A 27,290-nucleotide genomic window follows, 5' to 3' on the forward strand; every position below is an offset into this window, starting at 1 on the left:
TAACTTCTCGCTCATGAGTTCACCTTTCCAATCGTAGGGATGGTATTCGTGTTATTTCACCTATATTCTACAGAGACCTATTCGTAGGGTATTTAATGTTTTGCATTGTTGCTATTCTTCTTTGCGTTCTAAACAACTTTCTTCTAAACAACTACAAACCTTTAAGTCACAATCAGCCTTACTGTAGAATATTGGTTTTTCTACTTCTCGGATAGTGCGCCAAAAACTTTTCGTAAATTCCTAAACTCTATCCAAAAGAGGATGGAGGAGTTCTGGTTAAGTAATCATATCTCACTTACAATATCACTCAACTCCCTGGCCGTAAAGTTTCCTACAAATATTTTCACGGGCACTGTTCTTTGTAATCCCACCTCTTTCTCGCATATTAATCCGAACATGTGCCTTATTTAGTAAACATTATTTGCAGTTCAACTCCAAACTCGCTAAACTAACTTTCTCCTCCTCAGTTTCACCTTCTGATTTTGTTCTTTGGAACCTTCCTTCGTATGCACGATTATTTCCCGAATGTTTCAATATATAAATCGTGTTTGTAATAAACTAATAAAATAATAATAATAATAATAATAAAAACCTCCGAAAATCTAAACTGTATTTTCAGACATTAAAGCCCTGCCTCTACAAAAAATCCTTTTGGAGTCGGGGCTCCATATTGGGGATACTTTGCGTTATTACCATGACAAAATTGCCCCTCCGGCTAGTTTAAACTCTTCTCCCCCTTGTTCAATAAAAGCTTTGTTATCCAGCATTTAGATAACCGGAAAGCACTAGTAACTGACAGATATATTTTATTCTAGAACAGGGTCTCAAGTAGTTTTCTTCGCGGTCCATATTAGAAAAAAATTTAACTCACTGTTTTGCAGAACGCAAAGAAGAGTACATTTAATATGATCGATTTTTAAAGAGATCTTACAAGGATGCGTAACTAAAATAATGTAATTACTTACTGCTTGGTGGCATCTGTCACTCACTAGCAAGTATGTTACTGGAAAAAAAAAAAAAAAAACTTTATTTTTTTTCAAATAAAATTACATTTTATTTGTTTCTATTATCCCATATCTACTTTTTGTTGATTACAGTATTTGTATTGGCATATATCCAAAATTTTAATTTTGCTATTGTTATCCATTAGTTTTTCCTTGGCTTTGTGTACCCTTCTAGACGAATGGCTACAGAGATGAAACAAATGTTGTAATAAACTGATATTACGTGGTGCTAGTTTTAGCCTTATGGCGCTCAGCTACCTAAAGAAGTAATTATTCCAGTAATTTTCAACTCACTGAGTAAAAAAGAGAACTTTCTACAGTCCATTATTAAGCACCCCCCCCCCACGTAATTTTAAAATATGGTCTTAGTTGTAGTATCAGTTATTGCTCAAGTGTAAAATCTTCATCCAATTTATATCTCAGCTCAAAGCCTTATATACCAATTAGATCTCCTCTAAGGTATCTACCAGACTTGAAGGCCTCGTATTCTCATAATGGTGCTCTTTTGCCGATTTGACCAAGTGTGTCAGGCAGGAGCTCTTCAGATACAAAGATGCAAAAATCTTTCGAATATTTGTCCTGATCTACAGAAACGTGAAAAACGAAGTGCATCGCTTGTTTTTGGACCTTTAGATCGATATCTTTATATAGTCTTGGACCGACGTTTTATATATCCCCATAGCTGGGATCTATATTCTGTGTGACGTCACCCTGATTGCCTTTTACGTGGTATTATGACTTCTTTATCTCTGCAAGCAAATGTTCGATAAGTGATGATGGAAGACCCATAGGATACCATGGGTCCTCCTGCCGCATGGGAAATTTTTCACGTGTGCACTGTGTAGAGAACTTGATGTGTGCCTGTATCGTAATCTCCCTCTTCCAAATATTTTTTCCTCCTATACTGTCCTCAATTCAACCCCTCCAAATGTGTAAGTTAAATTTGGATTTTTATTTACCAAGTGTAAAATCTGCATTTTGCAGCATTATAACATAGCCGCATTTCTGACTGTACGTGAAACCTATCCAATTCTTTCTGACGGGGCACTTCAGAGTACAGATCATTAAGTGCTCTCCCAATCTTGATATCATATGCAAGTTTTGACATCATGTCATCTATATCTTTGTCAGTGTCATTTAAAAAACAACAAAAACAGAAACTGTTGCAGCGTCGGCACCAGCCCTTGAGGAACTCCACTTCTAACACTAGCCTAATCTAAAGAATTACCATTAATCGCAGCCCTCTGCCTCCTGTCCTAGTCGACACGATACGTTGCAGTCTACCACTCATTTAGAGAGGCCTAGGTTCCGACGATTGGAGAATTCTTCAGACCTCTTCAGTCGAGGCGGTTGCTAGCCGATCTCAGGCGGAGTGAGTAGGGTTTCTGGGTTTCCTAGCTCTCACAACATGTAAATTAGCCGTGAACACGCACTCCTATAGACAAAATACATATACGAATGTGGGTGACCAGTTCCGTTAAAATAATAATTTGAATTTGCCTTGCCGATATCCTGCGATTCATCTAAAGATTTTACCCCTAATATGAACATGTACAGTAACTTCTTGTGTGGTATAGAGTCAAATGGTTTGCTCAAATTATTTCCTTCAACTATGTCTTAAGTGACGCGTTCAAAATAGCTAACCAGATTAGTTAAACAAGATTTTCTCTTTGCGAAACCGTGCTTTTTCCTTCAGGATGCCGTTTATATTGCAGTGACCTATACTTCAATTTTTAATAATCGATTCCACGATTTTCCCTATCGTTATAGTCAGATTGACTGGTGTGTAGTTACTCAATTCCCGCTTAGAACCGCTTATTTATGGATAGGAGACACTTTGGAACTTCTTTAATCCAAAAGAACTTCCTGCGTCCAATGATGTCCTCATAACTACATCATATAGTCTTGATATAGTCAAAATAATCATAATGGCTCAGTACTCTTTCTCTCTTACTGCCTTTTTCAAAATTTCTGGTTATTTGTCATCAACTCCAGGAACTTTAAATTTGTCTTTTGACAATTGTATGGTACTACACTTAGGGTACACATGAATGAAAAAGAATTGGGGGTAATTGTGCAGTCAGACATGCTGCCAGGACAGCTCATGGGGGTTTTGTCAATGATATACAGAAACTTTGCTAGCAGTGATAAGGAGGTGGGTGTCCCTTTTGTATAAGCCCATGGTTAAGCCGCACTGTAGACCTGCACTGTATGCAGGTCTAGAGGCCTCACTTTAGGAAATATGTAGATCTGCAGGAAAGGTGCAGAGAAGGGCAGCCATATTGGTGAAGGGAACAAAAGGGTGCTCTTACCTAGAATGACTTCAGTTCTGCAAATTGCAGCGTCTTGACATCAGACGGCTGCGGTGAGATCTACTTGAGGTGTTTAAAGCCTTGAATGGATTGAGTAAGCTGAATGTTAATGGTATTCTTCCACTTGCTGAGGCTAAACACTTGAGGGACCATAAATTCAAGTTGAGGAAGGATGGTTGCAGGATAGATGTGCGGAAGTTTGCCTTCAGCCAACGGGTGGTTGATTGTTGGAACAGGCTTCTGTCTGTTGTGGAAGTGGATGGGCTGAATAAATTCAACAGAAAACTAGACAAATTCTTGGAGGGTAAGGTTGTGTGAGCTGGTTTTTTTGTTTTTTTTTGTTTTGTTTTTTTTTGACTGATGCTATAATCTTTCTTTCTTGCATTATTTGCTGTTACTACGACTACTACATACAGATGTGTTGATTATCTGACTATCTTGCGGATCAACCGATTATGCTCTGTGGACCCCGAAACTTAAGTCAGTAGGCTAGTAAGAGGAAGCATTTTTTTTATTTTTTTTTATTTTTATTTTATTTGCGTCCGTGTGCGTTCATCATGTTAAAACTGAAAAGGATTGTTCTTTTTGTTGAAAAAAACTTCAGCTCATCACTAAATAATAAAAAAGGCGGTAAAAAGGCCCAACTTCATTGAGTCTCTATTCGACTTCACGGAACAATAAAGAAACGCCGCTCTCGCTGATAGCGATGCGTTCGGAATTTACGTACTGCCGTTTGCAGGAAGGCAAACCAAGCGAAAAAGCTAACATTATTTTTCTTTTCAAAATATACATTACGTTCTTATTAAATTTTGTCAGGTATTCTCACGCTGTAATATACTTTTATAAATATGAATAACAGCATGCGTGTAAATAAGTTTACGTTTTAAGTTTTTTTATTTATTATTTTTATTTTGTGGATTATCGGGGTTTTGATTATTCGGAGAAATTTATTTCCTGACCAAGCCAGATAATTGGAAGCCTGCTATATGCCTCATGGTTTTAGCTACGTCTGCATTTACTTTAAAACATCTTAGTTTAAATTTTAAAATAATCAGCCAACTGTGAATATCAACCGAATTTTAAACTTTGTCTCTCTTACATGCGCACACAGACACTGATACACCCAAATGAGGTCCAGCAGTAATTGTGTTTTGGCTAAATGCTACAGAAACTTCTTTTCCATAAATACTAGAAAGTAAATATAATATAATATAATATTATATTTATTATAATATAATATTATATCCAATTATGCTCCGATGCGGTTCAAGGAGTTCAACTGCTTCATTGCAGTCGATATATCTGCAAAGGAATTTAACAGTGGACGCGTTTCATTTTTGATGACAGTGTACGGGATAGATTTCGTAGTGTGCTAAGCTGCATCCCAATACACTACCTCAGTTGGGGTTACCATCTTCTGCACTCATAAAAAGAGGACATTTACATGTTTTGGGACGAATAAAAGAGGACAAAAAGTTCATCTTGGATTAAAAAAGAGAACAGAAAAGAGTACAAATATATTATGCAAATAATAAAATAAAGACAATGTAAACCACATTTACTGATGTTTAGGATTAGTACATTCATATTTGTCTCGAGAAATTATTTCTTTCAATAGCTCTGGATTGTCTCTCAAATATGTGTAAAAATCAACGCATGACATATGTTTGAAATTGTACTGCAAAAACAAAATACCTTTTACAGAATTGACATTTAACCTATTCCTTTCTTTCGTCCACTGACTTTGCATTAGAGAGAATACTCTCTCTCTGTACATTTGCATTGTGAGGAGGAATTGCAAAGAAAAACTGGGCAATTTTCAACAATTCTGAATGGAATTCAATATTTTTTGAATTACTAAAATATTTGTATAAGCATGTTTTTAAAGTCTTTATTATTCATTTGACCCTCAAAAAATTTCTTCAAATTGTTAAATTGGTCAAAACACTTAACATCATCAATTGTTACCCCTTTGTCAATCAAGTAGGAAATAGAATATTCTTCATCGTTCCAGCTTGGTACTGCATCCGTTTTCATCCACATAAAACAGGAAATGGATTCCTGGTGAAGCTACTTATCTAAATATTCCATTCAATTTCTATACAGATTTTTTGTATCACTAGAAAATTTTTCACATTCAAGTACAAGTCCTTCATCATGTTTTTTGTATAGCATTTCCTTTACTCTTAATGGCATGAAGTTGTGATCCATCCGTTTCGAGATAATTTCTTTCACTGAGACTAAGACATCTAGCACTTCTGCAGCTGAGTTACTTTCCCTTTCAATTCGTTGTATGTGTGTATGGAATACACTCATAAGTGATTGCATGAACCAAAGATGAATCTCACTAAATCCATTTTCAAAGAACCTTTTAATCACAATGGGAGGTTTTTCTTGGGACAGAAAATAAGCCTGTAAAGCTGGAAACATATCTATGAGCCTTGTGATGCTTGGAAATAATGAAAGCCATCTCGTCTTGCTGTGAGGAAGGAGCTGTCTATATTCAATCTCAACAAACTCACAGTATTCCTTAAGCTCTTCAGTCCGGACTGTATAATTATGAAAATACTGGTAAATTTTAAAAACAATGTTCTCTACATCAACTTCCCAAAGTTCTGCGGCATTCTATGTGCAGGGCAGCCGACTCCAATCAAAGTCTTGTTATGCAACAATTTCTTTAATTTAAAGACATTATTCCCTTCTTCATTTCGTCTCAGTCCTCCAAACATTGTATTGCAATTGTACCCAGTGAATGCAATACATTTTTCACACAAACCATTTTTTCAAGTGTTTCTTTAACATACGTAGAAATGGTATCTGCAGTCTCATTAGGTATCTTCTGTAATTTAATTAATTCTGTTTGTAACCCTCCTTCATTTATATCAAAATACTGAATAATTAATGGGAAGATTTTTTCAGAACCATGATTACTTCCATCAGTTGAGACCCCACAGTATGCAATTTTATTTTATTTTAAAGTTTTTACAGTAACATTAAGAGAATGTTACTTTGCAAGTACAAAGTTTACAATGGCTTCTGTCTTGGTTCTGGCGCAGGAAAATCTTTTTGCTATCTCAGAATCAAAAAATACATTTTTTAACATGACAGTTGTGCAATCCATTGATTTGTAACTACTATGATGTTTAACAGTGTGAAAAGCAAAGATACCCTCTGCAGCAGCCAGATTATATTCTATTTCCCCCAGGGGCTCACATCTGGTGAATATGGGATATCATCATATCATCATCACTCTCTCTCTCTCTCTCTCTCTCTCTCTCTCTCTCTCTCTCTCTCTCTGTCTCCCAAGTTACCCTGAGATATAAAGATATCTCAGGGTAACTTGGGAATTTTTTTTTTTTTTGTCTGGTGCAGCATAAGCCTCGGGCTTCCTTGCACCATATGGCTAATAATAATAATAATAATATTTTACCGACAGCTTTGACAAAAAAATCTGTAACCTTTCCCGAAGAGGCCTCACCTTGAACTGCTTTCTCGTGCTTCTCAGTTTCAATGTGATGCTTCAAATCACCAATCCCTTTATTGGCTACTGAAACATATGTCCCCATTCTGCAAACTTTACATTCAGCTTCCCATTCTTCTCGGCCAGATACAAAACATGGAAATTTGTTTTTCATCTCTTCTGTAAACATGCACTTCCTTTTAGGCATTTTAGGGGAAGTATAGTCTTTATAATATTAATTTTTTATAATTGAAATAATAATAAATATTTTTTATTGTAAGTAGTGAAGCATAAATTTTATTACGGTTAGGTTATGTTTTACATTCACAACTTAACTAACGTAATTGCAGAAAAGTACCTAGTATAAAGATGGATAATAAATATTTTTGTAATTAAAGTGAAAAACAGTATTTTAAAATAAGGTAAACTTTGGTATTAAATAAACTAGTGTCTGTCTCTTGATTGGATCGTTGATAAGTATACCAAATTTAGTCGACAATACGCAACTTTCGATCAATTTGGTGTGCACATAGCTCAAATCCACGTTTTCATACGCTGCAATCAATTTCTAGAGAAAACAGTCCCTCTAACTGTCAATATTTATTTTACATGCTGGAATTCCTGTAATTTATATATATTTTTCTAGCACACCATCTGATCTTCACGCGTTATCTACTTTCTAAACCAAAATATTGTATTGCTAGACTATATAAAATTTATATGTGCGTAAATTCTGAAGCAGGCGTGGGTTGGTAACAATCTCAATGCACTAAACTGAGCGTCGTCGGGGTCTTCCGTATAATTTTCAATACAGAAATTCGAATTGAAGAATCGTCTCCTATTCCGAAAAAGATTCTGTATAACGTAACTCGGTAGTTTCGTCGAGCTTGCATAAAAAAAATGGCGTATAATATAAAAATCCGGACATTTAGACAAATTAATAAAAATCCACCCGGGCAAAAATTTTAGACAAAAAATCCGGATAAATCCGGTTAAAAGAGGACGGATGGTAACCCTAACCTCAGTACTACAGCCAGCCCAGTTACAGAGAATATTTGAATATTTGATTCAATAAGCATTTTAATTTCAAGAAAATTCCCTTTACGGTGGATTCATTTAAACAGGGGGTTCTTAACCTTTTTTGGGCAGCCACTTCTCCTCCAATTTTTCCCTGCCTCACAAAAATTGTAAATTCAATTAAATTTAAGGGCCTTTCAAAAAATAGTAAAATTTATTCTTGTATAGAATTTGCCTTTTAAAGTTATATTATTCCCATAATAACGGCTTGAAAAGTGTAGCAAAAAAAAAAAAAAAAAAGCCCACCGTTCTGGTAAATCTCATTCTCATGGATCCCACTCTCACTTCCTTTAAGGAGGCGCGCTTCCCTGGTTAACCCCCCCCTGATTTCAATGTTTTATGTTGCTTCGACCTCATTAATCGCCATTTTAAATTTAAATTGTGAGCCCTTTGGTTTGGCAGAGTTGATTGTTTGCATTGTTGTTTTATTTCTTTTGGTATGATGCCATGAACCTGTTGACAACGGTAATTTTTCTCATGGATTAGTTTGTGTCGTTTTGCACTATTATTTCCTGCGCGTAAACTTCCAGTTTCTATTCAGATGTGACTCATACCTATTTTAATAACTGATTATTCAGTATTTTGATAATTTGTAACAAAATTGAGTCGCCATTGTGCTCCGAACTAGCAAATTTGCGTTCAGAAAATATCCAGTTTAAATACTCTGTTAAACTTTAAAATTTGAATTTTACTTATTTTTGAAATATTTGAGATTCTTCTCGTCATTTCCGCTTATTTGATTTTTCTTCATCATATTTAGTGGTATTTTACGTTCTGATGTGCAAGAAAAATCTTTAAATCTTAAATGGCCTTCAGCGTGAAGTAGGAAAGCAATTAAGTTATCTTCCATTTGTTTGAATTATTGCGTAACCTTTCAGGAGACATTCGCTTTGCTACGAAAGATGCAGAGGAAGTAAAGAGAACGAAGTTCCTACTTGGCAGTACTATTTTAGTCATACTTGCAGACTAGTCATCTGAGCGGTTATCTGTGGGAGGGAGGGAGGAAGGGGAGGAAAGGGGGGAAGAAACAGAATAGCCATCTTCTAGGAGAAAGTTGCTTAGTAAGTTCGATTTAGCATTCTCAGTTTTTGCGTCATTTCCCCAGTCTTAAAATACAGCACTTACGTAAGTGTTTCTCTTAAACGTGTATCAAAATTACTTTCAAAATATACGTTCCGTAGGATACACCGAATATATCTTTCAGACGGTAAACGCGAGAGCGCCATCTGGTGCTGACCCACGAAAATTGCCCTCCATATTTGGATACTGTTGCAAACTGTCGCCTACTATTAAGTAAAGTGTAGTCTTTAAGCACTACACTAATGTGTAGGGGCTGTATTTGGGGAAAATTTTGTTGGGGAGAAGCTTAGGCCTACAGCGTCTCCGGCTTTGGTCGGTTTTTTCGCAAGTTTCCTTACTGTGCTTTAAGAAAAGTTACCTTTGGTTTGTTCTAACAATAAACAAACTGAGGGGTTTTTTTTTGGAATGTGTCAAAGTTCAAGTATTTCATAGTACTTTAGGATTATAATATCAAGTGGATTACTGGGTGCTCCATCACCAACGATATGGGGTAAATACTCTCTGTTTTCTCCCTAAATTTCTCTTCTTTTTTTTTTTTGTTCCCAAGGGATAAAATACTAATTTTTAAGGATATTAAATATTTTATGGGATGTTTTCAGTAATAAATGCTCAGTTTCATAATATTTTTAAAAATTTTTCGTTATATAGTTTGTGCTAATGCACAGTTCCGACTGTCTTTCAAAAACTGTTCCAAATATCAGTATTTATTAAGATTATGTATTGTATGCTGAATTATCTATAGCAACGTCTCATTTTTTTTAATAATACTGCCTGAGAAACTTCCAGAAATATTTTATGATCCATTTTGTCAGTCATATAATTCACATATAAAATTAACAATCGATAAATGATTATTTACTTATATATTTCTAACCTGCCTCTAAAACGTTTCGGGATAAATGATTATTTACTTATATATTTCTAACCTGCCTCTAAAACGTTTCGGGGGTCCACTTCAAATTCTTTAATGACCCATGAGTTGAGGAAAAGTGCTGGATGAAGTATTGGATGTGGTGAGATATTGACGGTGGAGTTCCTACTTTAGGGTAGAAGGTTAAAGTTCTGCAGTTTCTGTGCAAATTTGAATTTGGCGCATCATTGAGAACTCGTGGGTGCAAATGAAAGCCGGTGTTACGGGGGAGGGGATGGAATGACTGCAGTTTCACAGTTGCATTAAATATAGACTTGTGCGAAATGATTTTTATATAATATATGATACTTAGCTGTTATATTCTTTTATCACTAATGTTTGGCATAGTGGAATCTATTGATAGTCACCATATACTAAACAAATTTAAAAATAAATTTTAAGTCTTCTGCAAAAAATATGCTTACTTCGTCATTGAAGATAATTCAGTACTGTATTTGTTGCTGGCTCAAGTACTTAGCTAATTTCATTTCATCGTTATAGAAGATAATTCACAGTGAACTTTCTAGCTTAAAAATGTATCGTGAGAAAACCAATTTAACGGTACACTAAAAACAAGTTACATTTAGAAAGGCCAACCAGAATTTTTTTTTTTCCCAAGCCAGTAAAATTCGAAGCTCTGTCCGTGGACATCAGCTTTTTGCCATATATTTCAATAACATATTACGCTGAACTTTTACAATAGTCACATGTATCCTTCCTCAATTGCTGGCAGTGGAGGAACATAAACCTAGTTTTTTACCTATCAGCCCAAAAACGTCAGGGGAGTGGGGTTAACGAGCTCACCATGCCTGATCCGACGAGGAAGTTTTCATATAGAAAAATTGTAACTAGTTCTCCATAAGGAAGGAAATGGTCGAACTTTATTAGTTAAAGAAAAAAAAAAAAAACTTTTTCAGTGTGTTTATCGAAATGTAATTGCTTTTCAGTTTACCTTTATGGGTTTAGTCAAAAAACATTTTTTTTTTAAATCAGAACGATCATTTTGAATTATTCCAATGCACTGGTTCATTGAATCATTCATCGCAACCCATTTATTTCGGTATATTTCACCAAGGTGTGGGTTGAATTGCAAGCAGAATTCACTGCTGTCAGCAGACTCGAACCTTTGGAGGTGGAGAGGGGAGAAGTGACGGGTACAATTCATATTAGGTGCCCTGACCGGAAAGGGCCCTCAGTACAGGCAAGGAGAAGTCATCCTTGCTGTCTTTTCCCCGCAGCATTAATTCTCACACCTGGGCTCCTGTGAATTTTGAGGCCAGGCCTTGCTGTCATAATGGGTTTTGGCGTCTCCTTAATTAATCGGGAAAATAAACGTTTTTTGTAGGTTATTAGTTTTTTTTTATGACCTTTATATTCTACCAAGTATTAGTAATGAATGAAACATGCACATAAAAATAAAAATATTTGAACATTCCTGAAACATTTTAACACACACAAAAAAATAATAAAAATAAATAAATAAAATTTATTTCAGCTTGTTAGCGTAGAGGCTATTTTTCATAGCACTCTCTTTTTTTTTTTTTTTTTGGTAATTTACTAATTTCTCTATTCTCTTGATACAGTAATTTCTCTATTCTCTTAATACAGTATTAATCACTTCAGGATTATCTCAGATATATTTTACGTAAATATCATTCGCAGTCCAGTAGCAGTAGTCTGCGATAACTATTGTTGTAGTAATACTTCTTGCCCTGCTGCTCGTTATGGTTGGTTGGGAATTTTTGGCACATTGTCTGCTTTGGCCTTGTGTCAGTATGGTATTCCACTTCACAATGGCGGCTCTTTTTTTTTTTTTTTTTTTTATTAGTGGAGGATAGTGCTCGAATTGGGCGGAACACCGTTAGTATTCGTGAGTCGACTTTTAAAAATTGAGTTTAATGCATTCCTGTTCTTAAACATTTAAAAAAGACTTACAAAATGTTAAAATAGCCATTACAAGTACGAGCTGAATCGTAATAAATCTTGCGTCCAAATTTCAGAACTATTAAAAATTGGCGTTTACAACTGGCGTGCACATTATTATTGTGTTTACGCGTGTGGATATAAATGCTTGACAAAAAATATATTTAAACTTATTTTTATTTTTCATAATTTTGGATCTAGCTTATTCATATTTAAATTTCACTGTCTTTATACATCCTCTGCCCTGCTATAATATTACTACTCGTTTTTGTATTATTTGATATTTTGTTTTCTTTGAGTGTACGTTTTCGTATATACGCACAAAACGCGTTTTGTGTACGCACGCACAAAAATTAAATTTAAATTAATATCTTAAAGAAAATAAGTAGGAAAAATAAAGCAAATTTAAAATTAATAAAATATAGTGTGTATATATGTGTGTGTGAGTGTGCGCGTGCGTTCGTGCGCACACACAAAAGGAAACAAAATCCGGTACACTATGAAAGAGTGATCCAATATTGGCCAACGTTGGTGATAATGTTAAGAGAGATTATAGGAATGAACGTTTGTTTCTGTAATGTACGTTATTTCTTTCTGAAACATAAACCTAGATTTTAATAGCAGTTGAAAGAAAGTATTTCAGGTTTTTTTCTGTGATTAGTATAAGAAGCTACTAGGAAGCTACTAGGCTTTACATACCAACTAAGAAATATTGTTCAAGGTTTAGGCCTAAATGGATGTCAGATGAACTAATGAGACATATGGCAGAGAACAAAAATGCATGGGATACATATAAATTAACATGTGACACAGAAGCCTATGATAGATATAAGCTGTTCTGTAACCAAGTTACAAAGGAGGTTGGGCAGGCGAAGGCAGATTACGAAATATTTTTGGCAAAGGATGCAAAGAAAAACAGCAAAGAGTTCTTTACTTATATAAACTCTAGAAGGAAGGGGATGAATCAGGTGGTACACTTGATATCGATGGTGCAACTGTTGTGATTCTGCTCAGGTAGCTAACAAACTAAATGAATATTTTGCATCGACATTCACACATGAGTTATTCAGCGAGGGGAATGCCAGTGGTGTATTCAACTCTGGCAGTAAGCTAGATAATCTTGTAATAACTGAGAGTAAAGTGGAGGAGAAATTGTTGAAGATAAACACAAGAAAGGCACCTGGGATGGATGGGATCTATCCAGTTATATTAAAGGAGGCAGCAAAGGAAGTAAACAAACCCTTAGCCATAATTATGAGAGCTTCCTTCGACTCAGGGGAGGTACCCATAGGCTGGACATGTGCAAATGTCACCCCAATTCACAAAGGAGGATCAAAGGCTGACACAAGTAATTATAGACCTGTGAGTTTAACTTCTGTCCAGGAAAATTAATGGAGGCACTGATTAAAGAAGCACTGCAGGATCATCTAGACAAGACTTCAGTTATAGCTCGGACACAGCATGGTTTAGTTAAGGGAAAGTCTTGCCTGACCAATTTGATTGGATACTGTGATGCAGTCACAAAAGAACTGGATGCAGGGAATAACTTTGATATTGTATATTTGGATCTTAGAAAGGCTTTTGATACTGTTGCACATGGAAGACTGCTGCACAAATTGGAGCAGTTGGCATTGGAGGCAAATTGCTGCTATGGATAAAGGGATGCTTGAGGGGGGAGAAGACAGAGAGTAGTAATCAATGGACACTGCTCATCGTGGACTAATGTTATTAGTGGAGTTCCTCAGGGTTCAGTGCTGGGTCCATTATTGTTTTCTGTATTTATAAATGATATTGATGATGGTATATCAAGCTTAATGTCCAAGTTTGCAGACGATACAAAGTTGGCAGGGTTGTTAAGGACACTACTGACGCTATGCTGCTGCAACAGGATCTGGAAAGGTTGGGCAGATGGGCTGAGAGGGGGCAAATGAAGTTTAACATTGACAAATGTAAAGTACTACATATGGGAAACAGCAACCCCAGAGCAACGTATCAACTCTGTGGTACTACTCTGACAGTGGTAGAGAATGAAAAGGACCTGGGGGTAATTGTGCAGGCAGATATGAAGTTCTCTGAGCAGTGCAGATGGTCTGCAAGAGTAGCTCATGGTGTTTTGTCAATGATATACAGGAATGTTTCTAGCAGGGATAAGGAGGTGATTATTCCCTTGTATAAGGCAATGGTCAGGCCACATCTTGAGTACTGTATACAGGTCTGGAGGCCTCATTTCAAGAAGGATGTAGAACTGCTGGAACAAGTACAGAGAAGGGCAACAAGATTAGTGAATGGAACAAAGGGTTGCTCTTACGAAGAAAGGCTTAAGTTTTTCAAATTACAGTGTCTGGAGACTAGGCACCGGCGAGGTGATCTGATAGAGGTGTATAAAGCCTTGAATGGTTTGAGCATGCTCAATGCCGATGGGATTCTTCCTTTTGCTCAGAGTAATCACCTGAGAGGGCATAAATTCAAATTGAGGAAAGACAAATGTAGGATAGATGTGCGGAAATTTGCCTTTACCCAGCGGGTAGTTGATTCTTGGAAGAAACTTCCATCTGTCGTTGTGGAAGTTGATAGCTTAAATAAATTTAAGGCTCAGCTGGACAGGTATTTCGAACGAACGGAGGGGTGAAGTGGAAATTTTTTTTTTTTTTTTTTTTTTTTGGCTGATGCTGCATAAGCTTGCTTTCTTGCATCATATGCCTCTGGTAATGCTAAAAAGCAAATAATAATAATTCATGATTTATATATATTTTTAAAACTTTATATAAAATAGGATTTAATCAAAAAGCAATTATGTCATATACGCGAACCGTGAATTTTCTTTTCTGTTCATTTTCCGTACTGCTCATTCATTCCTCCAGTCAGCGCATGCAGTTTCATGCATATCACACTGCTTCAACGCTTCTGTGCACTACGTGAATTTTCCAACCAACGGAATGCTGCCACAGCGGGCGACAATCCTCCTAACCCCATACCCCCAATCACCTACTGGAGTCATCTCCATCCTCCCTTGGGGATGCCTTTCCTCTACACCTTCAGTACTTCTAACTTTACCTTCCCCACTTGACTTCTTTTTCCCCACACTAACAACTTTTTTTCTTTTTTAAATTTATTTTTATTATTTATTTATTATTTTTATTTTATATATACCGGTATATTTTTTTTTATTTATTTATTATTTATTTTTTACTTTGTCTCTGTCCAGGAAGCTCAGGCGACCCTGGCGTAGACCAGCCAGAGAATTATGAGCAGCCTGGCTACCTTCTAGCGGTGTGTGGGGGGAGGGCAACGTGGAGTTCCACCAGGGGGCCCTACAGCCAAAAGCCAGAACACACAACAGAACCCAACACAATACTTCACATACAACACAACACTTTTTCTGGCTTTCGCAGTGATACTGTTTGTCTCCACAGAGTTCATATGGCGCAGATGTGGGAAATCACTGGAGGCACCTTCTCCCTAACACTATGCACACACTGCTTCACTTTCAGTGTGATATGCATGAAAAAAAAAATAAAAATAAAAATAATAATAATAAATAATAATAATTGCCGGATTTCTGTTTGTCCGATTTAAATGAAATTTGGGATGTCTCTAAAATGTTTTTTTTTCTAAAAGAGCTAAATATAAAATTTCATGAAGTCCATTCATGGGAAGTCTAGTTATTACATGATAAAAGATGAACGGACATACGGACATGGTAGAGACAGTAGCCACTATATACGCATATATGCGAACGCTTCTAAAAAAAATTTTTACATTGCTAAATTAATATCGGGTGTGACGATTCCCACGTGCTTCAATACCAGCTCTGACTCTGATATGCATTCGATCTAAGGTGTTGGATATCTTTTCAGTTTTCCGTTCCAGACCTGTTCCATTTGAACTGTCAATTGCGGAATCGAAGGCGCAGGTATCGAAATTTAGATCGTGTTCTTCCAGTCGGCTCCCAGACACGTTCGACTGGGGATACGTCTAAGTGATCTCGCAGGTTGTGTGAGGATATTGATAATTTGAGGAGCCAATTTGCTGGTGTTGGCGGTACGTGAACAGGCATTATCCTGTTGTAAAATCGTATTATCCATATTTGCCAATAATGGGATGATCACCACACTGGGTTTATGTGGTTTTAACGTAATAATGGGCTTCATACTGTTCTTCCCAACGGGAGTTTACACTATGTATCTCACCCTTATATAGTCTGCTTGCTCGCTCATTCTCTCTCTCTCTCTCTCTCTGCGTCTTCTGTAATCTGTCACTCACACCGAGACCGAAACGGCTGTCATCACTAAACAGTACTGAACGCCATTCCAGCCTCCAGTCGACCCGTGCATAGAACAGAAGACGTTCACAACGTTTAGTAAGAGCGATAGGCACAGTTCAGTGGGACTCGGGATGGCAGCTCCACTTCCAGCAAACAATTGCGAAATGCATAATGAAGCATATTCGGGGAGAGGCAGATGGGGAATATTCCCCCTTAACCATGCATGTAAGTGTTCCTAGGTTCATCTAAAAGAAAAACACTCAAGAACCTGGTCGTCATGCCCCCTTACGATGATACTAGGATACGATAGTGTAATCAATCAATCCTGAGAAGTCAAAACAGTTGACTTTCTCTCTCAAACGGAGCCCAACAATAGTACAACCCATTTTAAGAGGATCCGCGATTTCTGCCGTCCAACAACATACAGGTATGGGCGTTATTTTTGATCAAAAGCTCTCCTTTCTACCGCACATAGACCACTTGCAAATAAAGTTCTGTCGACTCCGGTGGATGATGGAACAACAACTAATGCACGTCCATGAATAGGCTATTGGGTGTAGATATATTAAGACATGTGTTTATCCGGTTATGCTCTATGGCGCCGAAGTCTGGACTTCAACTGCTACGTCCCATCTTAGACGGATTTTCGCGGGGGAATTCTGGCTACTGATGTGGGCCATATGGAAATTTCGGCTTCCCCCTGCACCAAGGACCACCCAGATGGCAGCAGCTCTCAACATCAGACGTCTTCCTGCCATCATTCACTAGAGAAGACTCGTCTTTGCCATCAAAATGATGGTCGGCATTATTTCAGTATCAGATTTCTGGGCTAACTGCGGATGGAGGATCCCGGTCCCTTAAGGCTAATCCAATCCTATAGGCCATTCCAAACCGGTAAAAGCTATCTGATCGGTTCCTACCTGTGCAAATGCTGCAAGACATACAGTCGTTGGACGGCGACCTCTGCAAATTCGCAGTCGATAAGGAATATAGGCAGAAAGTACTCGGTCGACTTCCTTCCCAGGACCACGTCAGAGGACACTAGAACCTGCTCACAGACAACCCACATTGCACTTGTGGAGAAATAGAAGACTGGAACCATCTTATGTTTGACTGTCCCATCTACGAAGACCTAAGATGTATTCTAATTACAAAAGTGAGATATCTTCCAAGAGGACAAGAATTTCTCCTCCTTGAAACGGAAGAAGATTATAAAGCATTGCCACGATTCGCCCAGGACCTCTTCGTGAGAAGAAGGGTGCAAATTGCCATACACTGAGGAAAAGAGGAAATACCACTCGACCATGATAGCGCAAAGACAAAACATATCACCAACCAGCATTTCTCCTCTTTAAACGGGAGAAGATTAAAACCGAAAAACTTGATGACAGGCGGAAAGTGCAACCTCAACAACCTGAACTGCAGGTACGGGACTTGTCCCAGGAATGATCTACAACCCTAGAAGTTGACATCTCTTTAGAAGAATTAGAACTTAAATAGAAGACCTACCATGGACTTGACCTCATTGCAGCTCTGCTGCCAACGCCACAGGAGATTCTATACCTGTGCTCTCTTGCATGGTACTTTCTTTCCACTTCCCTGGGGAGGGGATGAGATGGTTTCACTGTCTCTTCCCCTCCTCGCCCTCCTTTTCCTCCTGGTGGGACATGGGCCTGCCCCACTGACCACAGGGTCACCTCCTCTATCGACCCCTTACTTCCTATTTCCCCCCCCCAGCCTTCAGTCTCCCCCCCCTACTCTGTTCACTTTCACAGCGTAACCCCACACAGTCTAAATTTAAATTTAAAACTTTGACCTGGGGTCGCCTTCCGTATTGGCTCCATATTTCTGACTTTTCCTCCTGTCTTCAGTCTCTCCCCCCTACTCTGCCTAAACACCAGCGAACGCCCTATACAATATCAAAATTTTAAAAAATTGTCAAAATTTCGACTGCATACGAAAACCCCTTTCGGCCTAACCTTTCAGCGACTACTTCCCAATACTATTAAATTATTATTTATTTATTTATTATTATTTTTTTATCAAGTGCAATAGCATCATTAATACACAGCCATTTCTGAATAAACAGAATATTTATAAGGTGGCATCGTTTTAAGTAACGGTATATCTCATATTGTGAATACCTTCACAACGAGTTGCCATGATATTGCACTACTTCGAATAAGCAACACTTCACCTAAGGAGAAGACTAATGTTACTTATTCTCAGATATGGTGGTGGTACCTATCTGAGAATAAGTAACATTAGTTTTTCCTTAGGTGAAGCGTTGCTTATTCGAAGTAGTGCAATATCATGGCAACTCATTGTGAAGGTATTCACAATATGAGATATACCGTAACTTAAAACGATGCCACCTTATAAATATTCTGTTTATTCAGAAATGGCTGTGTATTAATGATGCTATTGCACTTAATATATACATAGTCTAAATTTGCTCGCAGCTTGAGGCTTTAGCCCTAAATGCATCTTAAGTCTATTTTTTTTATTATTATTATTTCTTTATTTTTTTTAGGTCCTTGCCACTGAAATCTCAGGAAATTAGGTGGCAGGACCTGCCAGAGTGAAAACTTAAAATTACTGGGTACCTGGTCTGCCTCCACGAGGCATAGTGTGGACAACGTTGGGCCCCAGCAGGGGTCTAGCGGCTAAGTGGCTAGAAGAACAACGATACACAACACTACACTTACAAAATCCATACACTTTTAAATCTCTGGCTTTCCCAGTGAACTGGTACACCTACAATGAAAGCAACGCGGAGATGGGGGAACCCCCTGGTGCCGTTAGACACGAACACACGGAACACACTATACTATACTAGAACCTGCTCCCGGATACCTATTCATCACTGCCTTGAATCCATCATCCCAGTGTTCAAACCTTTCAGGAGTCATAATGCTTTTTTTTTTGTGTGTGCGTTTATTATGTTGTGTGATTTCTTTTATGTAAACCCCTGGCTTGTAGCCGTGAAAGGAGTTGTATACAGCAATGTGCCTTCTGTATATAATAAAGAGTTCTTCTAATGAAGCTTATATATTGTGCACCGGGTGCTCTCTTCAACTCCGCGATAGTTTCTGTGTGACTTGTACTTTGTAAAGGTCAGATTATGTGTGAGGGTGTAAAGGTCAGATTATGTGTGAGGGTGTGTGTGTGTGGTGGCTGGGTTATGTTGGTATATTTTTCATATGGCCACTTTGCCCTGAGGCCCGTGGAACATCGCCGATCCCTTAGTTGCCGTCCATCGACATGGGGAGCCAGGCAAGGTTCAGTAGGGCGGGTCCTGGCGAGGGCCAACCCCAGAAGCGCCCGGGCGTTCTGGGGAAAGCCCAAAAATAGCGTGATTTATAGTTGGGGGGGGGCATATGATTTGGGCCTCTACCGTCCACTAGGCCAATCTTACAACAGCAGTCTCATCCAGGGAAGGAAAACCTGGGACAAGCACGGGAGTGGCCCAGCAGGGATAAATCTAAGAATTTTTAGCACACAATTGTCTGCATTAGTTGGAGTCCGGTCCATGAAAAGAAAACATTTTTGGCCATACACGAGCGTATTGCGGGTAACATGGGTATTAGAGTCGCTGTCTTCCCCACACCCGGAGGAAAAAACCTGAGTTCGAATCCTGTCGATGACGTGAGGAATTTTTATTGGTCTTTTTCACAACGTGACTGAGTTGGTCTCATGCGAGGGTAGTATATATTTTTCTCCTGGATTTTTCGTCTAGCAAGCAGGTAAATCGACCATAGAACATAATATGTACAGTGCAATACGGTCTACGGTCTGTGTCTGGTTGATGCGCCTAAAGCTCTGCAAACAAATAAACGTGACATGACGAGATATGACGTTAGCAGTGTCAAGGCCGGGATCAGATATTCAGGAGTTAAATGATATCGAAAAAAAGTTAAGTGATGTCTCCTGATGATATCCTGCATCAGGGGATAACCTGCACTGGCAGGTCTTGAATCCCACACTTGACAAGTCAGGTGTCAGCGTATAATCAGCCCACGTAACGTATGCTTCCATGACCAACACAGTCAGGGTCGGGTGTAGAAGTTGGGGAACTGGATCAGTAGTTTGGAGACATTCTGCTCCAGTCCCGGGCTCGAAGAAGGAGGTCTTAAATCCCATACTTGTCCAGCATCGAGTGTAATGAGAGAGCCTCACACATTGTAATGGCGTCAGCAGCAGCAGGTCATGGCGGGGAGTTTCAACTCTGGGAGTTTGATGACATTCTGGCAGGTCTGAGTTCACACACTTGACGAGTCAAGCGTCAGCATAGACTCAGTCCCCTGTCATGTATGTTTCCATGACGTCAGCAAGTCATGGCTGAGAGTTAACAGCCATGACTTGCTGTTCACCAAAGACATCCACCGGATACGCCAGCCTTGTCTTTTGCCGGTGCTTCTAGACGGTTCTGTGTGCCTATTCTTCGAACATGTGTCCTCATCGTGTCCGACATCGATCTCGTCCAAGAACGAGATGTGTCTTCAGCAGTACTGTGGAACAACATTCTGCCTTCTCGTAGGCCGACTATCCGTCCTCTCTGAAAGTTGGTCAGTTGCACATAATGGGGCAATTTGTTGTTTTATCAATGGATACAATAAACTGTAATCAAAAACTTTCGAAAAATTTTAGAGAATGGTTTCAACTCTAGAATTTGTTCACAATCAACGTCATATCTCTTTTAATACTGAATCCAGTTCCCTGAAAATTTAATAACATCTTATTTTTGATCAAAATCGGATTATTCTTTCGTGGACTTTCGGTTTCCGTTTTCTTCGGTATTCTTTTGTATATAAAAAATGTGAAAAAAAAACCCCCTAATAATAATTACTAAAAATGATTAATAATAATCGATACCTATCCAGACGAGAGCAGACATGCTTTACCTCTGTGACAACACGAATGTGCGGATCTTTCGAGTTCGCCGTGAAAAGGTAATCTGCCGCAATGTTGACATTTATCTACTATATCACCTAAATTGCAATATGATACTTCAGTGGTTTCTTCGTTAACAGGATCTTGTGAAGATCTTACGTTATGTGTGAGCCGTTTAACGGTTTGCTGAGTTTTGCCCTGTTCTTCATCCATATTAGCTACTCGCTTCTTGTCGCGTTGATTTTTACTTGCGCCGTCGTCAGTGAACTTATTCTCTGATTAGTTCGTTACCTTCTGGCATGTTTCTCTCTATATTTCCGTGAAGACTCCTGACGGCGTCGTTTCTCTTGGAATCGGTCATTGCCAGTCTAGGTCACGGCATTGTGTTATGTTAACAAATCAGACGTCAGGGATTCCAGACACCTGTCGAAACGCACTGATCGATATCTAATTAGGAAGTTGCCCGTGTAATTATTTACCTGTGCATTTGTAGTGACGTAATTGCCCCGCCCACGTGACCTGCACCCCTCTTCTCCCATTGGCTACCCCACCACGCGCCATTCTCAAGGTCGAATAAATATCACCAGGAGGAAAAGTTTCTTAATGTTTAGACAGATTATTATAGTGACATCATTCAGAATATTAAATTATTTCGAATAATATTATTAATATTAAGAATATTCGTAATGTAATACTAATATTCTCTATTTACGACAAAGTTGCGTGTATTGAGAGCAGAATGGCGAAATTATACTTGGCATTATTGTGTCCAGTGGCACAACAATAAGAAAGCATCACTGCAATAGGCACGAGAACAATATTCATAATTAATTCGTAATTAAAATCGGTGGCTTCATTAAGCCTTGTACATTTTCTTCATGTCGTGCAAGGCATTTTGTTGATGTCTTTCTTTGCATGGTAGTTCAAATTAGCAGCTAGTTAATGAATATGGAGAAATATGAAATTATCTAGTTCCAGATTAAAATGATTGGCATCGTGGCTTTCTTTCATCTCTTGAGTTCTTATTTTCAGTTTGCCCTCTTTACAGTTTCTCTTAATTGTTCATAATCTAGTTTCTTTCCTAATTCTGGCAGCACTTGATGGTGCCGACAAAATTAATGAATGTGCCGTTCATTCATTCACATTCATTAATTTTGTCGGCATTTGTATGATGATGGGATCATCATGGTGGTTCCTTATAAGTTAATTGTTCTAATTACGTCTATAGCACGTTCCCCTACATACAGTTGTTTTAATACTTCTATTTCACTGCTAAAGACGTTCTGCTAATTTTTTTTTTCTTTTTTTTTGCGCTAGTTTACCTGTAACTGCTTGTATTTTTCACATGCCTGTATGGTTATTTGTATTACTGTCATCGCACCGTGTAATAAATTAAACGAAAATTAGCTCACGATTAACGGCCTCCGTAGCCGAGTGGGCAGGAGCGGGAGTGCAGTAGCACACGCTCTTTGAGTAGACCGGGGTTCAAGCCCCTGACTGCTGAATATCGATCTGTCGATCTGCCAACCCGCACTGGACCAGCGTGGCAGATTATGGTCCATTTCCCTCAGCATGAATTGTTGAGGAGGCTTCCATCCTGCAGTGGGTTGATAATGGCTGCACTTTACTTTTTTTTTACTCACATGAATATGGTTTGTTGTGCTGCTTAGCAGTACAACAAACCGACATACTCCTTTTGCTGCACAGATAAAAATAAAAAAATTCTCATGCATCTTTCAATTTTCACAATGTCGTTTATAGTGCATATTTGCTATTAATAAATAAATATATTTAAAGAATTAATATTATAGTAGTGATAACGTAAATAGAGGACTGTGCATATTTGTACATTTGCTTCTTTGTTTCAGATAAAAAAAAAAGTTGTGCTTATGATAACACAGTGCAACAGTCATTGATTCGGCATTTGGGTAGTACTGTATAACATTACTTTCAGAGTTCAGGAATTGGTCAAAACAACGGTTTGTCTCTTAAATAATTGAAATGAAAGTTTGAAGAAAATTTTTTACGAGTGTCGTAATTACAATAAATTGCAATGCATAAGTAAAACATTGGCCTCCAGTTTCCATCCATATTGGAATTAAGGCTCTCCTTCACTGATTACATAACCCACGGGAGGTAGGTAAGGTATTTTAAGTACTGGTTTACATAATAATGGGAAGGGGGAGAGACAGCTGTTGTTATGATATGTTATGATGGTGCTTAAAAAGTTAAATCGCGTTATATAATGGGTGGATGTGCTCCTTAGAAATAATTTGAGGTGTCAAGAAATAAACTATTCACACACTTTGTACACCACAATAAAGTTCTAAAAGGAACATAACTTATGGCTGCATCGGTATTACACGTTTTAAAATAATTATTTAATACAGCTTATTGAAGACAAGACTATAATCTGTATTAAAATGTAATATTCTGTATGGAAAAGCCCAAATAGATTAACAACTAATGAAATTTACTTCTTCCTCACTAACAGAAGATATATTGTGAACGATGTTACCATCATGAACAAGATAAAAGTTGGAAGTTATCACAGAATGGTAAAATGCACACTTGATATAGATGTAAGAAAATAAAGGAAAAAACTGACTCGAGTAATAATACGAAAGTCTTTTGAGATAACATAAGAGGAGAAAAATCAGTATATATTGAAACTTAAGAACATGCTTGAGCTTCTGCAGACCTTTCAGGGCCAAGTTATCGACGAGGAATACAACTTTCTGAAAGTGATAAATGAAAACCTATAGGTAAAAAGAAATCCAAAGGAGAAAAAATTAGTCAAGAAACACTTGTCATGATGAACCCAAGACGACAAATGAAGAACAAGATAAACACCGACAAGGATAAAATTGAGTGCACTGAGTTATGCAAAGCCAGTAGAAAGAGACTCAGAGGACATAAAAAGATTTAACACAAGAAAAATAGAACAAGCATTATGAGAAAACAAAAGACTTAAATCAGCGGTCATGAGCAGCAATACAGAAAGACAAATGATCCTGAAACTGAAGAATTGCAATGGTGTACTTATAAATAGCAGAGAAGGCATAATTCAAATAGCAGAAGACTAATATAAAGAATTATATAAGGAACGTGGGAATAATGCCAACAGTGGGGAAGATGGATCACAAATTAACAACACATACAACATACCCGATATCGTTCCTGATGAGATAGAACATGCATTGAAGAAAATGAAAAATCAAAAATCCTCGGGTGAAGGTGAAGTTACTGTACAGTTGTTAAAATTAGGAGGAAGAGACATGACACAGAAACTGGCAAGGCTTCACAAAATACATTAGGAAAGGCATGACCCCTAAGGAGTGGAATAATGCAATCATAATTGTACTATATAAGAAAGGAGACAAACTAAATCAGAAATTGGAAATCACAGACCAATTAGCTTGTTGTTCGACATCCCCAAGTTGTTCACAAGGGTCATCACTAACAGATTAGAAAGAATACTTGATGAGAATCAACTGAAAGAGCAAACTCGCGGACAGGATTATTAGCTATTAGTAGGAGTAGTGGCATGTGATGCAAGAAAGCAAATGTATGAGCTTATGCAGCATCAGCCAAAAAAAAAAAAAAAAATCACACCATTCCCTCCAAATGCCTGTCCAGTTCCTCCTTAAATTTATTCAACCTATCAACTTCCACAACGACAGATGGAAGTTTGTTCCAACAATTAACCACCCGCTGGCTAAAGGCCAATTTCCGCACATCTATTCTACATCTGTCTTTTCTTAATTTGAATTTATGCCCCCTTAGGTTCGTAATCTGAACAAGTGGAAGGATCCCATCAGAATTCAGCGTGCTCAACCCATTCAAGGCCTTATATACCTCAATCAGATCACCGCGCAGGTGCCTAGTCTCCAGCCACTGCAATTTGCAGAACTTAAGCCTCTCTTGGTAAGAGGATCCCTTCATTCCCCTCACCAATCTTGTTGCCCTTCTCTGTACACGCTCAAGTAAATCTACATCCTTCCTAAAATGAGGTCTCTAGACCTGTACGCAGTACTCAAGGCGTGGCCTGACCATTGCCTTATACAGAGGGATAATCACCTCCTTTTCCCTGCTAGCAAAATTCCTATATATCATTGACAAAACCCCATGACCTGCCCTGGCAGCCTTTCTGCATTGCTCAGAAAACTTCATATCTGCCTGCACAATTACTCCCAGGTCTTTTTCATTTTCTACCACCTTAAGTGTAGTACCACACAGTTGGTACGTTTCTCTGGGGTTACTTCTACCCATATGCAGTACTTTGCATTTGTCAAGGTTAAACTTCAGTTGCCACTTCTTAGCCCATCTGCCCAAATTATCTAGATCCTGTTGCAGTAACACGCTGCCATTACTGTCATTAACAACCCTGCCAACCTTTGTATCATCTGCAAACTTGGACATTAAGCCTGATATACCTTCATCAATATCATTGATAAATATACAAAACAACAGTGGACCTAACACCGAACCCTGTGGGACTCCACTAATAACATTAGTCCAAGAAGAGCAGCACCCATTGATTACCACCCTCTGTCTTCTCGCACTTAACCATCCTTTTATCCATTGTAGCAACTTACCCTTAATACCATTCTGCTCCAATTTGTACAATAGTCTTCCATATGCGCAACAGTGTCAAAAGCTTTCCTGAAATCCAAATATATGATATCAAAATTGTTTTTTGCATCCAGTTCCTTTGTAACCACATCATAATATCCTATCAAATTTGTCAGACAAGACTTTCCCTTAACAAACCCATGCTGTGTCTGAATTATTGCTACAGTCTTGTCTAGATGATCCTGCAATGCATCTTTAACCAGCGACTCCATTATTTTACCCGGAACAGAAGTTAAACTAACTGGTCTCTAATTACTCGTGTCACCCTTCGATCCCCCTTTGTGAATTGGGGATACATTTGCACATCTCCAGTCCGTGGGAACCTCCCCTGAGTCCAAGGATGCTCTCATAATTATGGCTAAGGGTTTGCTTAGTTGCTTTTCCGCCTCCTTTAATATAACTGGATAGATCCCATCCACTCCAGGTGCTTTTCTTACGTTTAACTTCAACAATTTCTCTTCCACTTTGCTCTCAGTTATTACAAGATCATTAAGCACCCTGCTACAATTTGATAACCTTCTGCCATTTTCAAACCTTAATAATTCCTCACGTGTGAATGTAGATGCAAAATACTCATTCAGTTTGTTTGCTATCTGAGCAGGATCATCAACAGTCGAATCATCGATGTCAAGTGGACCAATCAGATTCATCCCCTTCCTTTTAGAGTTTATATAAGTAAAGAAATCCTTGCTGTTTTTCTTAGCATCTTTTGCCAAGGATTTCTCGTAATCTGCCTTCGCCTGCCGAACCTCCTTTGTCACCTGATTACAGATTAACTTATATCTGCCATATATTGATCACATTCACGTAATATTGCAGCTAATGGAGAAAGCAAATGAATATAAAACACCATTATGCCTGGCATTTGTGGATTATGAAAAAGCATTTGACTCCATGCAGCATAAGGCAATGTTTCAGTCACTGGAAAGGCAAGGCAGAGACACCCCATACATTATGATTTTGAAGAATATATACGAGAATGCTACCTCCTTTATTAGACTAGACAAAGAGGTTAGCAAATTTAAAATTGAAAAAGGAGTTCGACAACGAGATACAATATCTCCGAAGTTGTGTACTGCTGTCCTTGAGGAAGCTTTCAGAAGATTGGATTGGTCGGAGAAAGGAATCAGTGTGAATTGTGAGTACCTAAACCATTTACGATTTGCAGATGACATTGCGATCATAAGCCACAATCCCGAAGAATTAGAGGAAAATCTTAATCAATTATGCAGAGTTAGTAAGGGGTTTCTGACTAAGTAAGGATCCCGAAGAATGAGAGGAAAATCTTAATCAGTTATGCAGAGTTAGTAAGGATTTCGGACTAAAGATCGATATGGCTAAAACAAAAGTAACGATGAACAAGCATCGATATGGCTAAAACCAAAGTAATGATGAACAAGTATGCCACATAAATGGATATAATCGTTCAAGGAGTAGAAATTGAAAAGGATGATTCATATACTTATCTTGGACAAGTCATTAGCTGTAAAAATGATAAATGGAACTCAAGAGAAAAATAAATTTCGGATGAATAGCATTCAGGAAATATAGTCACATACTCAGGAGCAATATCCTGATTTGTTTGAAACGTAAAATAATGAACCAATGTATACTCCCACCATGACTTATGGAAGTGAAACTTGTGCACTCATCAAAAGAAGAGAAACTGAAAACTACAGAGCGAAAACTACAGAGAAACTGAAAACTACAGAATGGAACGATTTATAGTAGG

General features: G+C 38.0%; 1 protein-coding gene across 2 annotated transcripts in view; it reads left to right on the forward strand.

Moving 5' to 3' along the window:
• The window catches only part of LOC150079033 (twitchin-like), a 2,795,346-nt gene that overhangs the window by 120,255 nt on the left and 2,647,801 nt on the right, over positions 1–27,290 (forward strand). Inside the window, exon 1 of one of the 2 annotated variants that reach the window (XM_090382360.1) lies at positions 9,178–9,423. The exons of the other annotated variant lie outside the window; for it this stretch is intronic. Coding sequence (XP_090238486.1) covers positions 9,419–9,423 — 5 coding nt within the window. The 5' untranslated portion in view covers positions 9,178–9,418. Of the gene's footprint in view, positions 1–9,177; positions 9,424–27,290 lie in introns of those variants that run through there. 2 annotated transcript variants of the gene reach the window in all.

Source organism: Mastigoproctus giganteus, chromosome 10, assembly GCF_048544385.1.
Source record: "Mastigoproctus giganteus isolate SK-2022 chromosome 10, ASM4854438v1, whole genome shotgun sequence".
In the NCBI taxonomy this organism is placed as follows: Eukaryota; Metazoa; Arthropoda; class Arachnida; order Uropygi; family Thelyphonidae; genus Mastigoproctus; species Mastigoproctus giganteus.